Source organism: Barbus barbus (genome assembly GCF_936440315.1).
Source record: "Barbus barbus genome assembly, chromosome: 44".
NCBI classification, from domain to species: domain Eukaryota; kingdom Metazoa; phylum Chordata; class Actinopteri; order Cypriniformes; family Cyprinidae; genus Barbus; species Barbus barbus.
Genome location: NC_136722.1, coordinates 14,238,092 through 14,260,342, shown reverse-complemented (window position 1 = coordinate 14,260,342; position 22,251 = coordinate 14,238,092). Strand labels below are relative to the sequence as shown.

General features: G+C 36.4%; 2 protein-coding genes across 3 annotated transcripts in view; both read right to left on the bottom strand.

The window, feature by feature from the left end:
• The window catches only part of LOC306863046 (solute carrier organic anion transporter family member 5A1-like), a 45,171-nt gene extending 32,591 nt beyond the window's left edge, over nt 1-12,580 (bottom strand). Inside the window, exons 1-2 of the mRNA XM_079406205.1 lie at nt 12,522-12,580; nt 10,815-12,097 (exon numbers count right to left, since the gene is read on the bottom strand). Of these exons, the coding sequence (XP_079262331.1) occupies nt 10,815-11,769 (955 nt within the window). The 5' untranslated portion in view covers nt 11,770-12,097; nt 12,522-12,580. The remainder of the gene's footprint in view (nt 1-10,814; nt 12,098-12,521) is intronic.
• A 3,333-nt stretch (nt 12,581-15,913) lies between these two features.
• Nucleotides 15,914-22,021, bottom strand: LOC306863217 (uncharacterized protein). Of its 2 annotated transcripts, none has more exons than XM_079406455.1 (6): nt 21,989-22,021; nt 20,533-20,705; nt 20,297-20,439; nt 19,887-20,010; nt 17,936-17,969; nt 15,914-16,819 (listed from the first exon to the last, which is right to left on the bottom strand). In XM_079406455.1, the coding sequence occupies exons 4-6, from the start codon at nt 19,890-19,892 to the stop codon at nt 16,032-16,034; spliced, it is 828 nt and encodes a 275-aa protein (XP_079262581.1). In that variant the 5' UTR covers nt 19,893-20,010; nt 20,297-20,439; nt 20,533-20,705; nt 21,989-22,021; the 3' UTR covers nt 15,914-16,031. The 2 variants fall into 2 exon arrangements, with proteins under 2 accessions (XP_079262581.1, XP_079262580.1); XM_079406454.1 differs by lacking the exon at nt 21,989-22,021 and adding an exon at nt 21,390-21,461.
• Nucleotides 22,022-22,251: the final 230 nt, after the last annotated feature.

Sequence of the window (22,251 nt, the reverse complement as noted above, 5' to 3'; positions counted from 1 at the left end):
CCTAAACTTGACTTCAAACTCAAACTTTTACTCAAAGTAAAAAGTGTTGTAATTGTATTGTTGTAGGTGTGGGCAATATGACAAAAATATTATATCACAATTAATATTACTGACAAGTAACTTTTTTTTCACGGTAACAATATATATCATGATATTTTTGTCTTCATATCAAAATATTTGATACCATAGAAAACAAAAACTCAGGCTCAATGAAGACAAGTAAACAGTCAGCGATTTTAAAAAAGAAGTCATCAGAGTCTGGACAGTCAGATCCACGAACATTCGTTCATGCATAGGCCCCGTTTACACTGTCAGTTAATGTGACCCAATTCCGATTTTTTGCTCATATGTGACACAGACCGGATCTGTTCCATGACAGTGTAAACAGAAAAAAAACGCATGCATTCGTATATAGCGAGATCGGATTCAGGCCTCATTCATATGTGGAAATAAATCGGATATAAATCTGATATGTACGGTGGCCGAGAGAGCTCAACGCACTGCAAATAGAAAAAAACACCTGCAAATTAAGACGACAACTTCCTCAATTTTACAACGCACGCGCTGCAAATTCTCACAACACAACCAAACAAAGAAACGCACTGCAAATTAAATTTATTTGGTTGTATTGTGAGCATTTGCAGTGTGTCTCTTTATTTGTTTGTGTTGTGAGCATTTGCACCACTTGCTATCAAACTGATGATGTTTTCTTGATTTGCTGGTGCTTTTTCTATTTGCATGTGTTTTCTGAAGTTGCAGCGCATTGAGCTCTCTCGGCCACCGTAGATATGTGCCAATGTGACTCATGTAAACAGGCAGATTGGATTTTCTGAGGCATCACGTTCTGTACGTCATTAAAACTTGACAATTTGGTACTTCTCCGCATTTTAATTACATTATATGGGACCCATGCTGGCAAAATGATTGTAAATGCGAACGGGCTATTTTGAGCTACAGGCAACCCCCCCCAAAAAAAAAAAACTTGCTTGTAGTATTTGAGGTTTTCACAAAAATGTGTTCATTATGCCTTCGTTTAGCGATCCCAATGCTCCAAATAGTAATTAAACATCTAAAAGTATCTTTAATTGTATATTTTCTGAGAGGATAACCTTTTCTCCGCTTGCTTCTCGCGCTGACTGTCATCTGAAGAGCGCTCATAATGCGCTTCAGATGGCGCGCGATCCTGATAAATACACAGAATGACAGTATTTCAGTATTCACGCAAACAATAATCGGTTCTGTCTTAATTGAAAGCTTGGGGAACTGATGGGGAAAAACATCTGATGTGTAACTATGATTCGTGCATTACAGTAGGCCGTCTGTCTCAATGTTATCTATCAATAGTCTAAAAGAAAAGAGGGAATCACTCGTAGCACTTCATTTAACTGCTTTTGTAGTTTTAATAATCTATTTATTTGTAATGAACACACTGAAATTTGATAATTTGTTTTTCGTAGGCTATATGAATGCTTTTGTTTAGATGTAAAATGATAAAGGTAATGCATTATTTGTTTCTTTCTAGGCTATACTGTTTTTTTCCATCTGTTATTATTTATAATAGGAAAGATAAAATAAAAAACAGCTATATTGTGATTATTAATACGGTAGCCTAATTATTAATAAGAAAAGAACTAGAGGAAAACTTTAATCTTTCTCATAATCAACCTTGCTGACTCTATATCGACTTTAAACGGGTGTAGCAATCATTTTTTTTGTCCGATTCCAAAAAATCATACATGATTTTGAAGGTCTTTAAATGGAGAATGTGAAAATAAAAATAAAAATAACTAATTTTTCAAATTTGCTCGACTCGTTTTGTCAGCACAGGTCACATTATTCTCGGGAGGAAGCACGTGTGGAGGCGCTAAATGACAACAACGGATGTGGGATGTTTCAGATGGTATGGCAAGTGTAAACAACATGAATCGGATATGGGTCACAATTGAAAGAACGTGTAAACAGACAGCCAAAAAAAAAATCGGATATAGGCAACAAATTTACGCAGTGTAAACGAGGCCTAAGCAAGACCTAATAAATCAATACTCCAGGCAGTCTACAAAAACACATCCACTGAGCAGCAGATGCTACATTTACATTCAGATACTGCTCTGAACTGGGGCAAGGTTTTCAAAATGAGATTAGCATACGAATTGAGAATTTGGGCTAATTAAGATATATAATTGTGACCAGCGAGTCAAAAGCTTGTGTTGTTACATGAGAAACTGGCACACAGAAAATAAGACTCGGCACACATGGAATAGACAAACGACCTATCATGCTACATTTCTAACATTGTTTCTAAATACCAAACACTCAGATTTAGAATTTCAACCTATGAGTCCCAGCACAGGCATATTTCACGAATAAATAACTTGCTAACCATCTCAGAGAAGGTCTTTTTCCATAGCTTCTGGGCTGGGACTGAGACGTGGCAAACATTCTGCAGTTGAGACAGCCTTATATCCTGAGGGAAGGTCATTAGATAAGACAAAGTCACATCTAAAATCCCACACAGGCCAAACAGTGATTAAGGGATATAAGATGTGGCAAATGCACTGAGAGGCTTAAAATCATCACCTTATCATTTATTTATAGCAAAACAACAGGGTTCTGTTAAAAAAAAGAAAAAAGGACATGGCATGAGGTTTTGCACAACCTCTTTCTCCTCTCATTTATTTTTAATATGGTTCCAACCGCATATCGTTCTGTTTCAACAAGCAGCAACAAGTTGTCTTTTGAGAACAGGGTCAGCGAAGACAATAGGTGTGTTAGACCAGTGTTGTAATGGAGATATTTACGTCCACAGTACACACAAAGCTAGGAGCAAATGTACTTCTTAAAGAGGTCACTCAAAATATGAAAAGTCTTTCTTCAGTGGAATGCAAACAAAAATTGTTCAAAGACTGGTCACTTTTTTCCATGTGGTTGCATTGAATAGGGACTGAAACTTTTAAACTTAAAATACAATGCACTTCCTTTTTTATGAGTCTTCATATAACAGCTTTGTGTGAGAAACAGGCAGAAAATCAAGTCATTTTTCATAGGTTAAGTTAACATTAACTCTTCTTAGTCGAGTTTATTAGAAGCAGTGATGTCCGACTCACAAACTACGTAAACATGACAAAAGCACGTCACGAAAATTAATGTCATGTGACCTTTAACAATCCCAAGACCAAACACTGCAATTCACTCACTTGGAAACAGCTGGTATTAGAATCTACTGCTGCAGAAAATCAATGTTGTATATACTGAAACAGAAGACTTTCTAATAATGCAGTTCATTCCCGGTGACGTGATACATATACAAGGACGATGACCTGTTTAAATGGGGGTTGGACACAGTGATGGAGGGTGGTAAAAAGCTCGATGGCTATCTGCTGAGTAACTCTAATGTGGCCGAGTATGGGTATGGCTTCTGTAAGGCGGTAGCGTGACTTGGGTCCCAATGTTTTGTAAAGCCACACAACAGCAAAGTCCCAGCCCTGGGAACATGATCGCACATAATGGATGGAGCGTGTGGGGGAAAATATTAAACTCAGGAGCAAGAGAGGACAGACGTATTTAGCTCAGTGTGTGTTGTTGGAAACGTTGAGCACACAAAGAGGGAAAACTGCAATGAAAACTGTAATCTATACATAAAAAAGTCTTTTGTAAAGTACATTGAAAAAAATTTACTTGGAAACTATTTTCATTCAGAAATTGCTAGGAAATTTCAGAAATAACTACAAAGAAATGTTTAAGTAGAAAGACTGAAATTGCATTTTCTTTTATTCACAACTTTGTAAAATCATGTTGTACAGTGTAACAAAAATTAATGATGGATGTTATCTTCATTTAAGAAATAAGAAATATTTTAGTATTAAAAAAAAAACAATCCTCCTGTTATGTGAAAGTGCCCGAAGTTGAAGAAAAACCCTTAGTTTTTAGTTTTTTTACTCTTGTCCGAGAATTTTAATTTAGTCTAGGAAAATTCATCAAAAAAATATAAATTACTGATGATAATACAGACAAATATTGAAGTAATATATCCATTTCAATATTTATTGTGTGAAAACGATATATATATATATACACATACAGCCATGGCCAAAAATTTCTGCACCATATGATCAAAGAAGGCTGTGAAAATTATTCTGCATTGTTAATCCTTTTGATCTTTCATTTAAAAAATTCACAAAAATCTAACCTTTCATTGGATAATAAGAATTTAAAATGGGGGTTAATATCATTATGGAATAAATGTTTTTCTCTAATACACATTGGCCACAATTAACGGCACCCTTTTATTCAATACTTTTTGAAACCTCCATTTGTCAGTTTAACAGCTCTACATTTTCACCTATAATGCCTGATGAGGTTAGAGAACATCTGACAAGAGATCAGAGACCATTCCTTCATCCAGAATCACTCCAGATCCTTTAGATTCCCAGCTCCATGACACTGCTTCTTATCTTCAGTTCACCTCACTCATTTTCTACAGGGTTCAGTCAGAGGACTGGAATGGCCAGCAGAAGCTTGGTTTTGTGCGCAGTGACCCCATTTTTGTGTTGTTTTTGAGGTTTGTGTTTGGATTATTGTACGGTTGGAAGATCCAAACATGGCCCATTATAAGATTTCTAACAGAGTCAGTCACTTATTGATTTTTTATCTGTTGGTATTTGATAGAATCCATGATGCCATGTGTCTAAACAAGATGTCCAGGACCTCCAGCACAAATATAGGCCCACAACATCAAAAATACAGCAGTATATTTCATTGTACACATGGGGTACTTTTTATCCCTGTGTTCACCAAACCCATCTTGAGTGTTTTTTAGTGTCATCTGCAATATATAAATATATTGTGGAAACTTAAATTCCTGTAGAGCTGCTTTGCAACGATTTGTATCGAAAAAAGCGCTATACAAATAAACTTGAATTGAATTGAATTGTGATGGATGATTAAGTGAATTTGGGCTTTGTTTTCCCTCCTATTTATATTTCTGTGAAACAGGAAGCCATGATTGGATAATTTCATGTTCATAATCACCCTGGAGTGCTCAAAATTGTTAATATGAATGGGAATATACTTCAGAGATATTTTACTCATAAGAATTTCTAGGGGTGCCAATAATTGTACAATGTGTATTTGAGAAAAAACATTTATTTCATAATGATATTTCCCCCCATTTTCAATTCTTATTGTCCAACGAAAGGTTAGATTTTTGTGAATTTTTTAAGTAGAGATCAAAAGGATTAACAATGCAATAATTTTCACAGCCTTCTTTGATCATATTTACCAAGGGTGCCGATATTTTTGGCACATGTATGTATATATATATTTTTGTTGTTGTTGTTGTTGTTGATGATAAGTTGTACCAGTGTTTTTGACAAATTCACAAGCATTGAAGCACAAGCACATTTATTTTTTGCCCAAATTCACAAGCATTGGAGGTAGGTAATTTTTTTTTTTCTTACAGTGTTTGTTGTAAATGTCAAACCAGCATTTGACGGTATTAAGACACCAAGCATAGCATGATTTGATTGTTGGTAAAATCAGTACATACCCCACACGTACATGCAGCATCTTTTGTAATACAAGTAATAATAGTACTTTTAAAACTATATGCCAAAAAATTAAGCAATTATGCAAGCAAAAGCAATTACCACGCTGAAACTGACTTACAATCAACGTGGTGGTGCAGTTTCAATTTCTTCTGACTCAAACAGGTATGGCTCTATAACAGCACTTGCCATCTCAAGTATCAAAACACACAACATGCTTTAAAGGAGGCTGTGGATACAGTGACGAAGATAGCAAATCACAGCAGTGGGCATTTACTTTGGTTTATGCAAGAGGTAACGCCCCTTAAAGCTGAGTGTTTATGACACAGAGTGAAAATGAGGATGGAAAATTATAATTTTGTTTCAAATATTGGACATATCGGTGTAAAATGGTGGGGATTTTTATTACTTTCGAGAAACAAAAATGTTCAGTGATGACCATTGGACAGCGTTGGTTTACAAATTAAAATAGTGAGAGTATGAAAAGTATGTTTAACAACAATTATTTCCTAAAAACCCACTGGGCCAAGAGTGTTGAAGAAACACGCATTAAAGTCTCTCTCTTTCTCACATACGCGCACACAAAAAGCAGCAGCCGTTACCCCTTCTAAATTTAACAGAAGCAGGCTGACAGAGTAGGTGTGTTTATACAGGGCGTTCTGATATTGTGCACATCAATTTAACACAGCCTCCATCCATCTTGCAGTATTCCTCAAGTACTACCGCAAATAAAACTGCTCATCCACCAGGGAGCGGTCAATGCATTATGATCAACGATCTCTGACAAAACGCGCAACAGCCAAAAATTTAATAATGCAGGCTCTTAGTTATTAAAGTGTCAAAGCTTAAAGTAACAGAGCTGCTACTGAAGTATTATTACTTCATTCTGCATTTGGCAACAAACTACAATAGAGACACACACTCAAGCACAAAGGAACAATTCAATCAAAACTGAACCCCTCGGTTGACTACAGTGTATAAGCCACAAGTACCACGGTAAGAGAATCACTGGCCTGTAAATCAGCCATAGAAACACCTGGGTCCCCATTTCATTAATGAACTGCTACCTAAGAGGAAATTGCATGCTGCCAATTGGGGGCCAAAGTCATGTCCATTGTTCAAATGAAGAACAAGATCATTAAAGGGATAGTTCAACCATAAAATTTCAATTCTGTCTTTATTTGTGCAGCTTCATGTCATTCCAAATCTGTAAGCATTATTTCTTATTTAGAGAGAAAAATATAATATTTTTGATTTTTCAAAAAAAAAAAAAAAAAAAAAAAAAATAATAATAATATATATATATATATATATATATATATATATATATATATATATAAATAAATGAATATTCTGGCAAATATTACTTTGACTTGGAATGTATATAAAGTAGTCATATTAGCACTAAATAAAAAAAAAAAAATAAAAAGGTAAATGCGACTTTTTAATCTCACAATTCTGACTTTTTTCCCCACAATTGCGAGTTCACACATCGCAATTCAGACTTTTCTCTCAGAATTGTAAGATATAAAGTCAGAATTGCGTTATATAAACTCACGATTGCGAGTTATAAAGTTAGAATTGTGAGCTATAAAGTCAGAACTGCGATATAAACTAGCAATTCTGAGAAAAAAGTCGCAACTGCAAGTTGTCTACAATCTCGCAATTTTGACTTCATAACTCGCAATTGTTAGTTTATATCATGCAATTCTAAGAAAAAGTTCAGAATTGTGAGTTTATATCTTGAGATTCTGACTCTCTCAAATATGACTTTATAACTCAATTGAGAGTTTGTATGAGGCAATTCTTAGAATTGCGAGATGTAAACTCACAATTGTGAGAAAAAGTCGCAATTACCTTTATTTAATTTTTTTGATTCAGTGGCGGAAATGAGCTTCCTTATATATCGACTTTGGGCTTTTTTAAGGGATCTTTTTAGGCCATTTTTAAAAGGGGTGATTGTTTTTTTTTTTCTTTTCTAGGCTTGATTGTGTTTATGGGGTGCAGTCTAACGTGTTAAAGCTTCGTTTTTAAAAAAACATTATTTTTCACATAAATTTACCTTTATTCCACACCGCTCTGTCCCTTTCTCTTATAAACGCGTTGATCATTTCCGGCTTTTATGAAGCTCCTCTCTCAGAAATACACAATTGGTTAGGTGCCCCAGTGTGTTGTGATTGGTTAAACCACCTCTATTGCGCGTCTAAACATCCTGCCCCTCAGCTCAGCGGCATGTGCTCCGGTTGTATTGTAAACAATGGCGTGTCTATATTTCTTATCAATATAAGCCCGATTGAGAGATTAGTGAAGAGGATCGCGCAGAACCTGTGCAAGCACGGCTTTTAATAGTTTGTTTGTTGTTATCTCATACTTTTAGATACGCTGTTATTTGTAAATGCTACTGCTTCTGTTAGCTTTTAAGATACGAATTCACTGAGCTGATGATCTGAGCGAGAGCGAGAGAGAGAGAAAGGGAGAGAGATGCAGGATTGAGAACCACTGCTTTATAACATTGATTTTGAAACTTGTGAATCCAATCTAATCATTAGAAGATAGAATCGCGATTCATATATGAATAGATTTTTACGTGCACCCCTAGTTTTCTTCCTCTTCTCTAAAGCAGCGCAGCATGACCTCGCCCCCTTCGTTGCGTGTTCCCGGGGGCGGGGTTTATCTGGGTTCATGACGTAACGGACCCAGGAAGTCCCTATGAGCCAGTTTTGTCGGCAATTTTAAAAGCAGATATTGTTTATGCTTAAACAGCAACATTACACACTAACTAAAAAAAGTGAAGTCGCAATCAGCCACCCTTTTAAATGATCTGCATCAGCCAATTTTTTAATGTTTAAGCTTTAAAGTAAAGAGGTTTGAGATGCTATTCTCAGTCATTCTTCATGCAAGTGTCACTGATAACTGAAAAGGGGTCAGTTTTAGTATGCGAAAGTGCGTCAGAAAGAGGAAACAGTGGACAATGGACTTTGGTTTACATCAGCTCATTAAAATGAATTTGCCTGAGGGATTTTGAGGTATGTAAATATTTTCATAATGCAGACTCCTCTGTTATATCAACTAAATCAGACACCATAGTAGAAAAAAAAAAGCAAATGAAAGGATGCAGAAAAAAGAGAATACGCATGTTTTGGAATGACAAACCCTGTCTGAACCACCTGTGAAGAGCACAGAGGGAATTATAACGGCCCTAAGCGACACTAACGGAATGCGTGCACAGCTCAAACAAGTGCGGAGGACGAAGCAAACATTCCACTCTACTTCCTCTCAATGTATGGGAGATTTCAATTTGTCTTTTCTTGCCCCAAGTGGTTTACACAAATTGTGATGGGGTTTGAAATAATTGGAACAGGGAGACGCCAGAAAGAAAGTAGGCACAATTTTGAATAAATTGTTCATTTTGAGATTCATCTTATTTTTAGCTGCATGTTAGTTGAAGTCTGTGAATCAAGACACAATCAAAAGTCCAATGCATGTACTTTTCTATATTTAGTTATTTCTCTTAATCTAAAATATCATACAGAATGAATTGCACAAGGTAATGCAATCATAGTATTAAAACATTTAAAAACAACTGCATTATTATCATCTTAATCAAATCAAGCCATTTAATGCTTCATTCAAGATAAGGAAAAAACTACAGTACAAGAAGATATCAATATAACATTTTTTTTTTCCTAGCCATGAAGTTTCAAGGGAGAAGAAAAACCTCAGGCTTGTTTTGTGTCTCTTGCTCTCAGTCATATCATGCTCACTGAACTGGCTTTAGGTGTAAGCGGTGATCAATATATTGACTTTAAGGCTGCAGCATATGTACTTTATAATGGGGCTCTTTATTCCAAAGACTACGTGTGCATGTTCACTGAAGCATTATCACCCATCACAAAGACCCCCCATCACAAAGATGCTGTCTGGGAGTGTGTACAGCTGGGGGTTACAGTCAGACGGATTGCCCCACAGAGGGTCCGTCACTGCCCCACTTACTCACCAAACTGTAGATAAATGGGTCTTCCTACAAAATTCGAAATCACTGGTCTGTCCCAATAAATCATACAACTAAAGCAGCTTAGTTTTGTCAAAACCTGTTGCTATGCACACTCCCAGCATGCTTCATATCTTCATAGTTACCATGGTTATGACTTAACATGTTGATAATAGCATGATGCTAATTAAAAGATTATTTAACACTGATGTCACCTTTTTTCAAGTATGGAATGGTTTCTTCAACAAAAGTCTCTTTAAATACAAGTGCACCCAAAAAGGCTTCATACAAATTCATCAGCATGCTCAATCACAGGGGGGAAGGAATGGGATTTGGAAAAGATTAAGGATAAAGGTATATCACAGAGGAAAGAACAAGGGTCATGTGATCATGTATCATACCCCCCTCAACTTGCAATGACCTCTGGTGCTGCTCCAGGATTAACATTTATAATACAATAACATTAATATAATATAATAATAATATTCCTATATTTATAATTTTTTATAAATGTATTTAAATTATACAATATATATATATAATATTAATATTGTGTGTATATTGTAATATAGAAAATGTATTAAATTAATAAAAAAATAAAAACTAGTAAAAACTATGCTTAATATTTATACACTTATGTATTTACTAATTTATAAATGTAAACAAATATGTATTACTTATATTATATATTACTTATAACTATATTTATATTATATTTATGTATATTATATTTATCATTTTTATACATTTAAAATGTACAATATAATATAAAAAATGTGTTAGTGTATATTGTATTCTGTATGTATTAAATTAATTAATAAAAAAACAAGTGTGTATGTTTCATATTTATAAACTTTATAAACTAATGTATTAAGTATTTATTAATTTATATATGATTTATATATTACTAACTATAACTAAAACTATATTTATATATTAATTAAAAACATTGTAAAAAATAAAATTAAAAATATTGTGTGTATATTTCATATTTATACAGTTTTGTGTGTAGATATTTAAAAACAATCTTTATCATAATTACATGCTATATATAATTTTTCATATATTTATTATAAAATGTTTAGGGAAATTTTTATAAATATAGAAAATAATAATTAATATAAAATAAACATTTAAAAATATCCTTTTTTTTTTTGTAAAATGATGACGTGTTAACCATGATATTAGAAATTAAAGGTCATACTTTAATCAGCAAAAGTAAAAACAGAAGCACAAGACTAAGTAGGTAATGACACAAAATTACAAAAGATGTTTCTTACCAAGGTAGAGGGAAGCGTTCTCCTTCTTCACGTTATCATCCAGGTACGTTGGTCCCAGCGTGTAGATAGGAGTGGATCCCATGCCCACCAGGACCTGGGCGCAGACGAACAGGGCAACATAGATGGAGTGATCGTTGCCCTCTTGGTCCCTTGGACAGTACGACGCATCCAGAGCGTCCCTTCTGCTCCCATTCCCATTCGAGCACAGGCCTTTGTTCCCCGTGGACGAATTGACCTCTTGGATTTGATAGGGTGGAGAGATGAAATGTGGAAGGGAGAACAGAGCTGCTCCCACGGCGATGAACACCCCTCCAACCGCCAACCAGCGTGGCCTCTGGCCTCGACCCCCAAAATAACTGATGAAGACCACCACCAGAAGACTTCCAATGTCAAAACAGCTAACCAGAAGTCCTGATTCTGAACTTCTAAGGCTGTATCTCTTCTCTATAGTGGTGATGACACTACTAAGGTAGCCCGAGACCATCAAAGACTGGATGAACGTCAGGTAACACATACAGAACAGAAAACACCTAGAGTCTGACAGAATCACCCTCATGTACTTCCTCACAGGAAAGCGGATGAATCTTGCCAATGAAAAGCCTATTTTTTTGCCACCTGCTCGATTGGATTCAGTTCTCATTGAGCTGCTAAGACCCACCATACTGGACATGGAAGGGGAGAAATCTGTCCTGGTGGGTGAATCCAGTTCACTTGAGTCTCTTTTCTGTTGCAGCTCATTGAACGGCAAGCGCTGGTCGGTATTTACTAAAGTCTGCGTCGTACTGACCAACCTCGGTTCCAACGACTCATTAACGGAAGGACAGTCTCCGTTAAGAACGGGCAGGCTTTTGGATTTATAGCAACCACCCGGATCTCCATATTGTCCCTGGAATTCACAGACTTCCAGAGATTCTGATATATCACTCCTGGTCTCATCATTATATGATGAAGTCATTTTGGCTTTGTGGAGTTAATGCAAGTAGAACTAGGATTATAAATTAAACTGAAAGTGTACAGGAGTTATTCTACAGATTACACTCAAACAGATTAAAGAGGACCAGATTTCCAACCATGAGCCCTCTGTATAGCTGTCCAACAGCTATTTTTCTTATTCCTCATCATACTAAGTCATAATGTGGTCATATCATACACATGCAACATAACAGTTCGCCTCATTTATAAGTATAGCAGCGAAAAGTCCATGTCATTTGAAAACACATCGAATGAGATGATCTCTGGTTATGGTGCTGAAATGATTCTTTGCAGTTCAGTGATTCAGAATCCTAAAGACAATGGAAATAAAGGCAAACTAGTATTAATTTTTGTTTACTAACTGTACAAGTAATACAAACAGCGTACAGATCCTGTCATTTGTTTTGTTTAGTCGAGCTGTTGTCTGGTAGATTAGTGGTCGAGCAAGACAAAGAATAACAGTAAACGTGCGACGGACCACTGATAAAACACTGTGAGGAAAATTAAAAACCGTGTCAACCTGCTCGAATTATTTGTTTATCTAATACAACTAATTCCCCACCTAACGTTTACCAAGTCACGACTTTATACACAAGTGTAAATATAGTACAATATACTGTCAGTCCAACTAATGATCGTTTCTTTGAAATCATTTACAGCACATAGTTTACAGCTCTAATTAAAATAACGAGACATAATAAAAACAATGAACTGAATGAAGAGTAGTGTACTTACACGAGCAGATAGAGACAGAGGTAGTGAGTTGTTGTCCTCGACACGGACAGTGAGTGAATGAGATTGCGGATTTGATGAAGGGGCTGACGGAGCCCTCCAAGTGCATGCTGGGAAATGTAGGACCTTTTTCCCTTAGCCAAGTATGTTTTACCTTTGTATTTAAAACATACTTATCCCTATTTCTTGATCTAAAAAAGCAAAAAAAAAAAACAATTCATAATGTTCAGATAGATGAAAAAAAGTACAGTACAGTGCCCCAATAGCCATCACAATGGAAGTTGCCATTGTATATCAGTCATCAAAATGTGTCAAATTATAAAAATAACTAAACAAAACAAAAAAGTCAACCTAAATACATTTAATAAACGGTATCATTTTAAATTAACTTTAAATCTTTAAAACGCGAGCAACTTGTCCACTTGTTGCAGCTAGCTAAAATTTCATGATAAAAAAAAAAAATTAATAACTGGCTAAATAAAATAAAAGTTTGAGGACGTATTTAAATTAGGAAACTGTGATTTCTTCAGAATTCTTTAACAAATATAAAGTTCAAAAGAACAGAATTTGAAATCTTACTGCCATTTTTGGTCAATTAATGTCTTTATTCAAAAATGTTGACCATGTAGGCTATTATGTGCGTGTGGCCTATAAATGTAGACTTCTTAAATTTCCAGGAGAAGAAAAGGGTGTTAAATGTTTGAAGCTTCCAAATATACAGCCTAAAAATAACCTAAAAAAGTTTCTTCATAATGACAACTAGGCTATCATATAAATAGACTCAAGACAAAGGTGTAATAATAAAGGCAAACCCGATCTTTGCTCTTCCTCAGGGGTCACCCCTCAACCAGGTGTCCAACTGACCTCTGACCCATGTCTTTGGGCAGTGCCACTCTTTTTTTAGTGTTATTCAGCAACCTACTCCATGAAAAAGTCTTAGAATGTTTATTTAGTAGTGTTTGTCCAGCTGATGAAGTTTCCAATGAAATTCTGCGAGAAGCGTGTTGATTATCTTCAAATCAAATAGCTACAGGTACAAAAATAGCACATTGCATCGCTGTTGAACAGTTAGTCCATGAATGCTGGAAGTTTTTGCTTTGAGTCAAGTCTCAGTCTTGTCTCCTTCAGTTAGGACACCCATAATTACTTTCCCACATCCCTCTTAAATTGTAGGCTACTCAAACATCCACCGGGGAAATGAGTACAGTAATACCACCTGGTGGTCATATGCGTTTATTACATGTTTTTATATCACTGCAAATATGCAGCAACCACAGCTGTCAATCAACATTTCATAATTCTTCATTATAGACTTCTATTTCATATAATCAAGAACATTTTAATGTGGATTATGTTTACTTTGTGATTTATTTCAATCATCTGTATTTAAATAATGGTATTATTTTTTTAAATAATATTAAGATGTTAAAATATTATTTTCTGTGAAGTCAACACAGGTTTAAACAAACTAACCTCTTGTGGTAGACTACTATTACTACAGTACAATCATAGAAAAACACTATAGTAATAACATTGTTCGTAATAAACAAAAAATATATCTCGTTCTAATCATAAGCCTAATGCCTAGTATTGAAAACAGTAATGTCTGAAAACATTATTTGCATGTAACACTGAGGTTCATTTTAAACTCCAATCAAGCACCCAAAATTATGGCCAAGTGACTGGACCCTCTGTACAACTATTTAATTAACACTAAATTAAACACTATATTAAAATGAATCAAGTAAGCCACTGCTACTCTAACTTAAATTGTATTGTTGCCAAACCTTTTAAGTAAATAAAAGTAAATAAAACTGGTTTCTGCAGCCTTCCTGGAGTGCATATATTTATAGAGCACACATGAAGAAAAATGAATGGCATTGGTAGTCATGGCAAGACAGCCTGCTCAGGACTTCTTGGCAGAATGTTACTAATGGCTTGACTGTTATTCAAAGCACTCAGCCCAGGACATGGCCTAAAATAAAGAGCATGTGGAGATATAGAAAAACTTTTACGGCTGGAAAGGATAAAACTAAAATCACAAAAAATCCACAAGTATTATACAAATGAAAGAACAAAGAAATAAAGTGTGTTTTCATCATATGTTCATAATTTTGACTCAGTTTGCTTATTTTCAGATCATGGAAGGCAGAATCGCATCTTCTACAGCCAAATGACACTAGATAAGAACATTAACTGTAAAACTCTTTACTTTGCAGTACATTATAAAAAGCTCTACAACTTTCATTTGCAGTGTAACAGTCACATTTTTTAAAAATATACATTTTATTAAATTGTAAAATCCAATCTATTAATGAAAGGTTAGAGGCACAAGGTAGGTGAAACAAATGTTTGGCAGATTTTTATTTCAAAACAGCTTCTTGGCTTTCCAGAAGCCAGAATAGTTTCAACGCCACTGGTTAAAAAATAATGTAATATTTGAAAATTTGGCAGGTCATCTCATATTCAAACAATTTTTACTTCAAAAATGAATTTAGACATCGCAATTCTAAAAGACAGGACGAAAATGGTCAGAAAATTCTGAATAAATACCCATCTCACATTCTTCACAAATGAAACAACCTATTTTAAAGTAATCACTTTTTGTAGGTTAGTGAAAATGTTAGAGTCATCCATGATTAAAGCACTTACGGTGAATGCCCTTCTTACATTTTATGGACTGAATGCAGCTGAACTATACAACATTTGTGATAGAACTATTTTGCCAACAAGTCAAACCATTAAACCCACAATCCAAGTGTATAAAACATGTTCAAGCAGTGTTTTAAAGTGTAAACAGTGAACCGAACCTAACAAGCTGAAATAAACATCGAAGAAAACACCAACGATACTTATTAACGAAAGCAAATTCAACAAATAATGACTTGTGTTGGGTGTCAACGGAGTCGTTTACGTCTAAAGAGACGAGAAACATGAAAAAAGTGCATCAAATATCTGGGGAAACAATCTGCATGTGGTTAATCAACGCTCTCTCACGACCAATTCGTGTGTATTTTACGAGGTGGCTAATTCGTACGACCTCACTGGTCCGATTTTGTATGATTTGTCTAGACCCCTGTAATGGGTAGGTTTAGGGGTGGGGTTAGGTGTAGGTCATGTAGGAGCAACTCGTAAAATAAGTACGATTTTGCAAAAGTCGTATGAATTTGTATGAGTGAGGTCTTACGAATTAGCCACCTCGTAAAATATGCAATGTGACGGTTTCACCATTTTAACCTGTTTCTTAATTAAAAATATATTAAAACCTTACTTTGATGGTGTTTTCCCACTTGAGATTTAAAACCAAACCCAACATTTAAGATGCATCCGGTATTTTACCTCTACATTTTTATATTTATATAGATATAAAATAGTTTTTTTTTTTTTTTTTTTACAAAATACAACACTGATTTCTAATAAATGGAAGCATCTGTAAAAAATAAAATAATTCAATGGATTATACAGGAGAGCAGTCCATGCTCCATGGGGTTAGTGTCTCTGAGTTGGCTGGCTTCACAGTGCATGGCAGCAGTCCTTTCTCAAAGGGGATGATCCCGAGGCGCTACCCTCCGAGTCCTGAACGTCCCCGGGCTTGTGGGTAAAAGGTTTGACACTTCCATTCCACTTCTCCTGTAGGGTGTCACTCAAGGCTGTTTCCCCAGCGGGCTCTGGGGGTCTTGCTGGCTGCGATGAAAGGGGAAGGTAACCCTGGGCCTGAAAAATGTTGTCCTCCTCTTCCTGCAGGTGGAGATCCAGAATTTTAGAGCTGCGCAACAGAAAGTCATGGCGGGTCTCCAGTTCAGTGACGCCGTTGCCGCTAAACGTCATTCCATCATTGTCCAACTCGTTTTCCAGCTGTTGAACCCAGGTGTCTCCCCTGGGAAGCACGCTTGGTTTAGTTGGGCGGCCTTCTGGGAGTTCATTAAGAGACTTTAAATGACTCTTTTGAAGAGTTTTGGGGGTCGGACCTCTCGAGGGACCTTCGGTGACAGGAATCGGGGGCCGTTCCTCTTGGATTGGGAATCCAGCACCGCTGGCCTCCTCCAGGACCCCAGAGCCCAGCTCAGCCAGGGGGTCAAGCTTATCGGTTTGGTTGAGTGTCTTTAAATTTCTCAGCAGTGCAAACATACTATCTACATCCTTCCAAAAGTTCATCCAGTCATCCAGGTCGGGACTGTAGTTGCGTCTGTGTTCGTACAGACTCTCGTTCACGCTGTACAAATCTGCCAGTCCTTGCCAGTCGATGTCCTCTGTGAAATTGGGCAGCTTAACCTTTGTGGACGTCCCAGGCTGGCTGTGTTCTGGGAAACGGGAGAGGGGGAAGTGAGAGAAATCAGTAAGGGTTGATGATTGCCGCGCAGAAAAGCATTTACTTTGGAAAGAGTCTAAAACATGCAGTTATTCCCGGCCTACTTGTGCCGAGGGGTCTTGAATTAGTGCCCCACACACCACTGCAGTGCTTTTTTAAGCTTTAGACCAATAGAAAAGCTCTATTCTGAAGCAGTAAAGCAGTGTGAATGCAGATAAAGGCAACGAATGTCCTCCAAACGGACACCCAAAACCAATACATCATAAATAAATAGTGTGCCGACAGACTGAAAATCTGTGCAATGAGGTTCAAACCAAAATGAAACATCCAACGAGAGACTGAAAAGATGGAAAATCCTGGAACAAAGAAATCAGCAACCCAAAAAAACTAAATATGAGGCTGAAAGGGTGGGCGAGAGGTAGAAAATGAAAAACTGCAAAAACAAAAGCATGTTAAAGGAGGGCGAGAGAATGAAGTGAGCATTTCCAGAGCGGGTCAGGCAGTAACTGATGGCCTAGGAGACACGGGCCGCACTGAACCAGAATTGCCACTCAACTCGGGGTCTATGGAGATGTGATGTGCAGTTTGGAGAACTACTTGAGAGGGGAAGGAGAACAGAAATGGTTTCATATGGTCTCAAAGACTCACAGGAATGAAAGGCTTGGCCTCCTCAACTTTGACCATTTTCGATGCTGCTGTTGCCTGGTAAGCAGGTAAGCCAAAAAACAGAGATGTCAAGATAGGCGTGAACGAGAAAAATGTAAGAAAAAGTCTGAAATAATGATGTTCTGTGGACTGAGAAGTCCCCACTAAATGATGTGTATGAATAGCCTTGGATTTTATGCAAATTATTTGAGTTTAGGAATACATAAAGTGCATAAAAACAACAAGCAATACATTAGGAGTTAAAATTAGAGGAATGATCTTGTAATTCGAAAAATTGGTTTTAAATACTAATATTCATGTAATTTTTAAATATACTTGAATTGTTAGCTCAAACCAGCATGCAACCACACACTTAGCTCAATGAAACATGGCGTATTAGTGGAAACAAGCTGCCCATGCAGTTATTTCAAAAGCCAATGAGGGATTCAAAAAGTGTGGATACCTGTGTTGATCATAGCTTCCTCCATCTTTACTTCCTGATCAGGAAAATAAAAGCATTCAACATGTTAAATATCTATTTTGATTAAAAAAAATAAACAATCACATTTCAGTTCTTCATGCATAACCCCCAGCTCCTGAGGAGAGGTATTGTTAGATTAAAGACACAAACGAAGGAATGATGATGTGAAAGATGTATGAGGAAAATCCTCGGATGGTCCTGAAGAAAAAGATGGTAAGTGTAGTGTTAAGAATGGAATGAATGTTATACGATGACATTGTTAACAGTGTTGCATGACTTAAGGCCCCAAATAACATGAGAATATGCCAACATGCAGACTAATATTTATTAACATGCATCTGTTTTTGCAATATTTCTTTTGTACATTACTAAGTGGCAAATCCTATTTTTATTATCTGTCTTCATTCCTCAATAATCTATTCATGTATGGATGTGTGTGTTCACCCCAAAAATTGGGGTGTCATCATGTTGTTCAAGACTCCTCCTCTCTTCCATTGAAGACAAAGGTAGAAATTTAACAATGTTCATGCTGCTCTTTTCCATATAATGAAAGTAAATTGTAACTTAAGGCTGTAAACATCCAAAAACTACAAGCGGTCCATAAGATGCTATCTTTCAAGTCATCTTTTTGTACAATATTTGTACTGTATAATAATTTCAGAAGAATGACACTGTGCGCTCATTAAAAAAAAAGAGTTTTGTTTTAATGAAAGAAAGACATGAGTACATGCTGAATTTCTTTTTGGGCAAACTATCGCTTTAAGATGATTTTATTACAAAACCAAAACCATTGTTTTGGCCTCCGAAACACAGAGGCTGACCTCATTATTGATTTAGTTGTTGAAAAGCTATGACAAATCTAAATATTCAATAATACAAAAGCCTTTATATAACTGGTTTTTATGATGTCATTATGATGAGTCAGTCTTCCCTCAAAGAAAAATTATTAATGGTTTTCAGAACAGTGACAATTTCAATGGTCCTGGCCACAACAGATTTTAAATTGCCAAATACCCAATGTAACAGAAACCTCCTCCTCCCCAGTAATGAACAGAAAATAATTCTGCTAGAAAATGGTTTTTAAACCACAATTCCACTGCTAAACAATATTAAAAAAACACTCAAAAATGAAAGTGTCAATATATAAGTTTAGAATTTTAGATTTTCAAAATTACACAAAGCACATAAACAGCCACAAACATAAAAGCATCTCGTTCACAGGAGCCAGTCGTCTAGTCTAGCATTCACTAGGAATAGAAAAAAAAATATGCAAAAATATGAGATGATGTGATTGCTAGGCTGCTGGAATATTACAAAATGAAAAATAGTAAATGAAAAATATTAATGGAAAAAAAAAAAAAACAGAAGAGCAGACAGTTTAGAGAGAAACCAAACTCAGTGACCAAACCATCATCCACCATTAGATATTGTGCCAAATGGCATTCAATATGTGGTTCATCCCATTCATGCATCAGGCCGTGTCAAAGTAATCCATTCTAGACCAAGTTTTGTTAAATATTGACTACTTTCCTCTCAATTTGAACAATGATGTATTTGGCTAAAAAAAACAAGCCAGCGTGTATCACCCTCTATTAAACCATGCCATTTCTCATGTGAGCACTAACAGGACACACCTGCTGAAAAAAACCCCCCCTAAACCAGGCTAAGCTGGTCTGTTGGTTGGTTTTATAGGTTTTTTTTTTTAGTCACTTCAGATGGTCAGGCTGGGAGACCATTTGGAGACCAGCCAAACACCAGCTTAGCTAGGCCAGTAAACCAGTTAGGTTGGTTTAATCTGGTTTTTCAGCAGTGATGCAACTGAATCTTTCAGATCTGGATGTTGAAAACATATCGGAAGCAAAAATAAAGGTAGCATGTTTCAGCCCTCATTTCACACAGAATGGGTGCTGCAGAGACAGGACAGGAATGTTACCTGCATCTGAGCCTTTTGGCCTCGGGTTGCACTGCTTGTGGCCCTGACAGCTCCTCATTTCCATCAGCTGTAAATGCAGTTGGCTCAAAACGTCCCTCTCCACTGTATAAACTGCGTTGGTTAACTGCAAAACATAATATGCTTTTGAGTTGGCTATTGTAAGTGCTGTAATTACGGACAATGATTCTTCCTGTAAGAGCATGCTATTATCTTAAAGTATTTATTTCTTTTTTTCAAATTATGGACTTTAAAAAATATATATACTGGAGAGAAACAAGAAAGAAGTCAGGAAGAGGGATCAAAATTGAACCTACATCCCTTTAGGGATGCACTACAGCACTACTGCTATGCCACATCTCAGACTTAGAGCAAATTTTCAAATTAAAATACAGCTGAAAACACATCCTCACCTGGTATGGGTCACTGTTTAGATCAAAGTACTCCAGGAAACCAGTGGCAAATTCACAGAAGAGTGTGTTGTGAGTTTCATTTATAGTTCTTAGACACCAGTATGTGTTGTTGTTAGAGCTTGTGCAGGCACAAAAGCCACCCACTATGGAAAGAGAGAAATGTGTGTCAACGTATTTAGTTAAAAAAAAAAAAAAAAAATCAATGCAAGTAGCAAAATCATTTAACAATTCCTTACAGTTCCAGAAGGGGGCGGTCTGCCAGTGGTCATTATTATGCGTGAAGCAGGTGAGGCCAGGAAGACTGCAGTCATCACCCTTCCTTTGCCTCTTCCTCTGCTTCCTCTCTTTCTTCCTGCGGCGGATCTCGTTGTAGAGTTGAGTCTTGCTGTCCACTTCCTGCATGGCCTCTCTGGTGGCATAAATGAGACATTAGAGCCAGAGCGAAAGGGAACTCCATCCCAGGTGAATTACACAGCCAAACAAACCAGACAGCTCTGCACATATATGGGGTCAGAGGTCATGAGAAAGTGGAAGGATTGGGTACACACCACCTCCCCTAAAAACCACAAGGCTCTTGTCCTCTTTTCAGACCAGGGTGTTTCATAATCTCACAACGTGACTTTTTAAAATTGTAATTGTTTACACACTTCAAAAAGAGTTTTGTAACGTTTATGTTTATGGGTAGAAATGCTTATGAAAGAACTCTTAATTTAATGACCCCATCAGAACCGTGACCCATGGACTGAAAATATACTGATTAACTAATCAACAACATGTAGCCTACATATGCATGCATGCAACAAGTCACATTTAACAGGATGAAATAAGAACTGATGGATTTAATGACTCTTCAACATTTCAACCAGATTGACTGAATTAAACAATTCACAAGTCCATTCATTATTTCACAAATAAAATTCTTTGAGTGGCAGCGTTATCAATGTGAATTGTACCGCACAGTCAACAAAGTGTGTTAGAGAAGCTCTACATGGATTGGGACATAAATCCAACACACTTTATCTCAACAAGATACTACAGACGACAGGCAAACTGACGAGGAACGGACACATGTACACACACGAGAAGCACTCACTTAAAGGGATGGAGATGGTCATTCCTATTCTTCAATCTTTGGGGTTTGTTTCTCTGCTCTCTCTCTTTGCTAAAGTAGCTGGTTGTAATAAGGAGAGAACAGCACTAAATTAAAAATACTGCTGTTTAGATTTAAAATGATTCATTTATTTAATCAGGATTGAGAAATTCAGTGTGTTATTCAGTGTGTTAGCTTAATTTCCTGCAGCCATTATTTCAGCCTTCAGTGTCACATGATCCTTTAGAAATCATTCTAATATGCTGATTTGGTGCTTAAACATTTCGTATCATCAATGTTGAAAATAGTTGTGTTACTTAATATTTTTGGAGAAACTGTGATGAATTTTTTTTGTAATAATGTAAAATCAGTACTGTTGATCAATTCACTGCACCGATGCTTAATAAAAGTATTTTAAAAATCTTACTGACCCCAAACGTTTGAATAGTAGTGGAGTAGTATAGAAGAGTAAAGTAAAAAAAAGAGAGATGAGCAGTGGAACGATGACCAATCATGTTTCCATAGTCTGCTCAGATTTGCCTCAAACTGATCCAGTTCACATGACTCAAGTAATTGCCTAATAAAGATAAATGTCAACTGACCTCTTCTTTCCACAGTCACACTCATCCGGTCTCCTCCTCTTTAAATGGCCTCTAACCTCACGCAGTTTCTTCATTTTATCCTGGAGAAGTTCAATCTATGGGACAAGTGTATAAAATGAGCATCATGTGGTTTAAATAATAAAGATAATACAGGACAGTGGGCCTCACCTCTTGGTCCACAAAGTTCTTGTGGTCTTTCCACGCTCTGGAGGACTGGTAAATCTCTCTTTCACAGCGCACAGTGTCATTCATTAATATGAAAC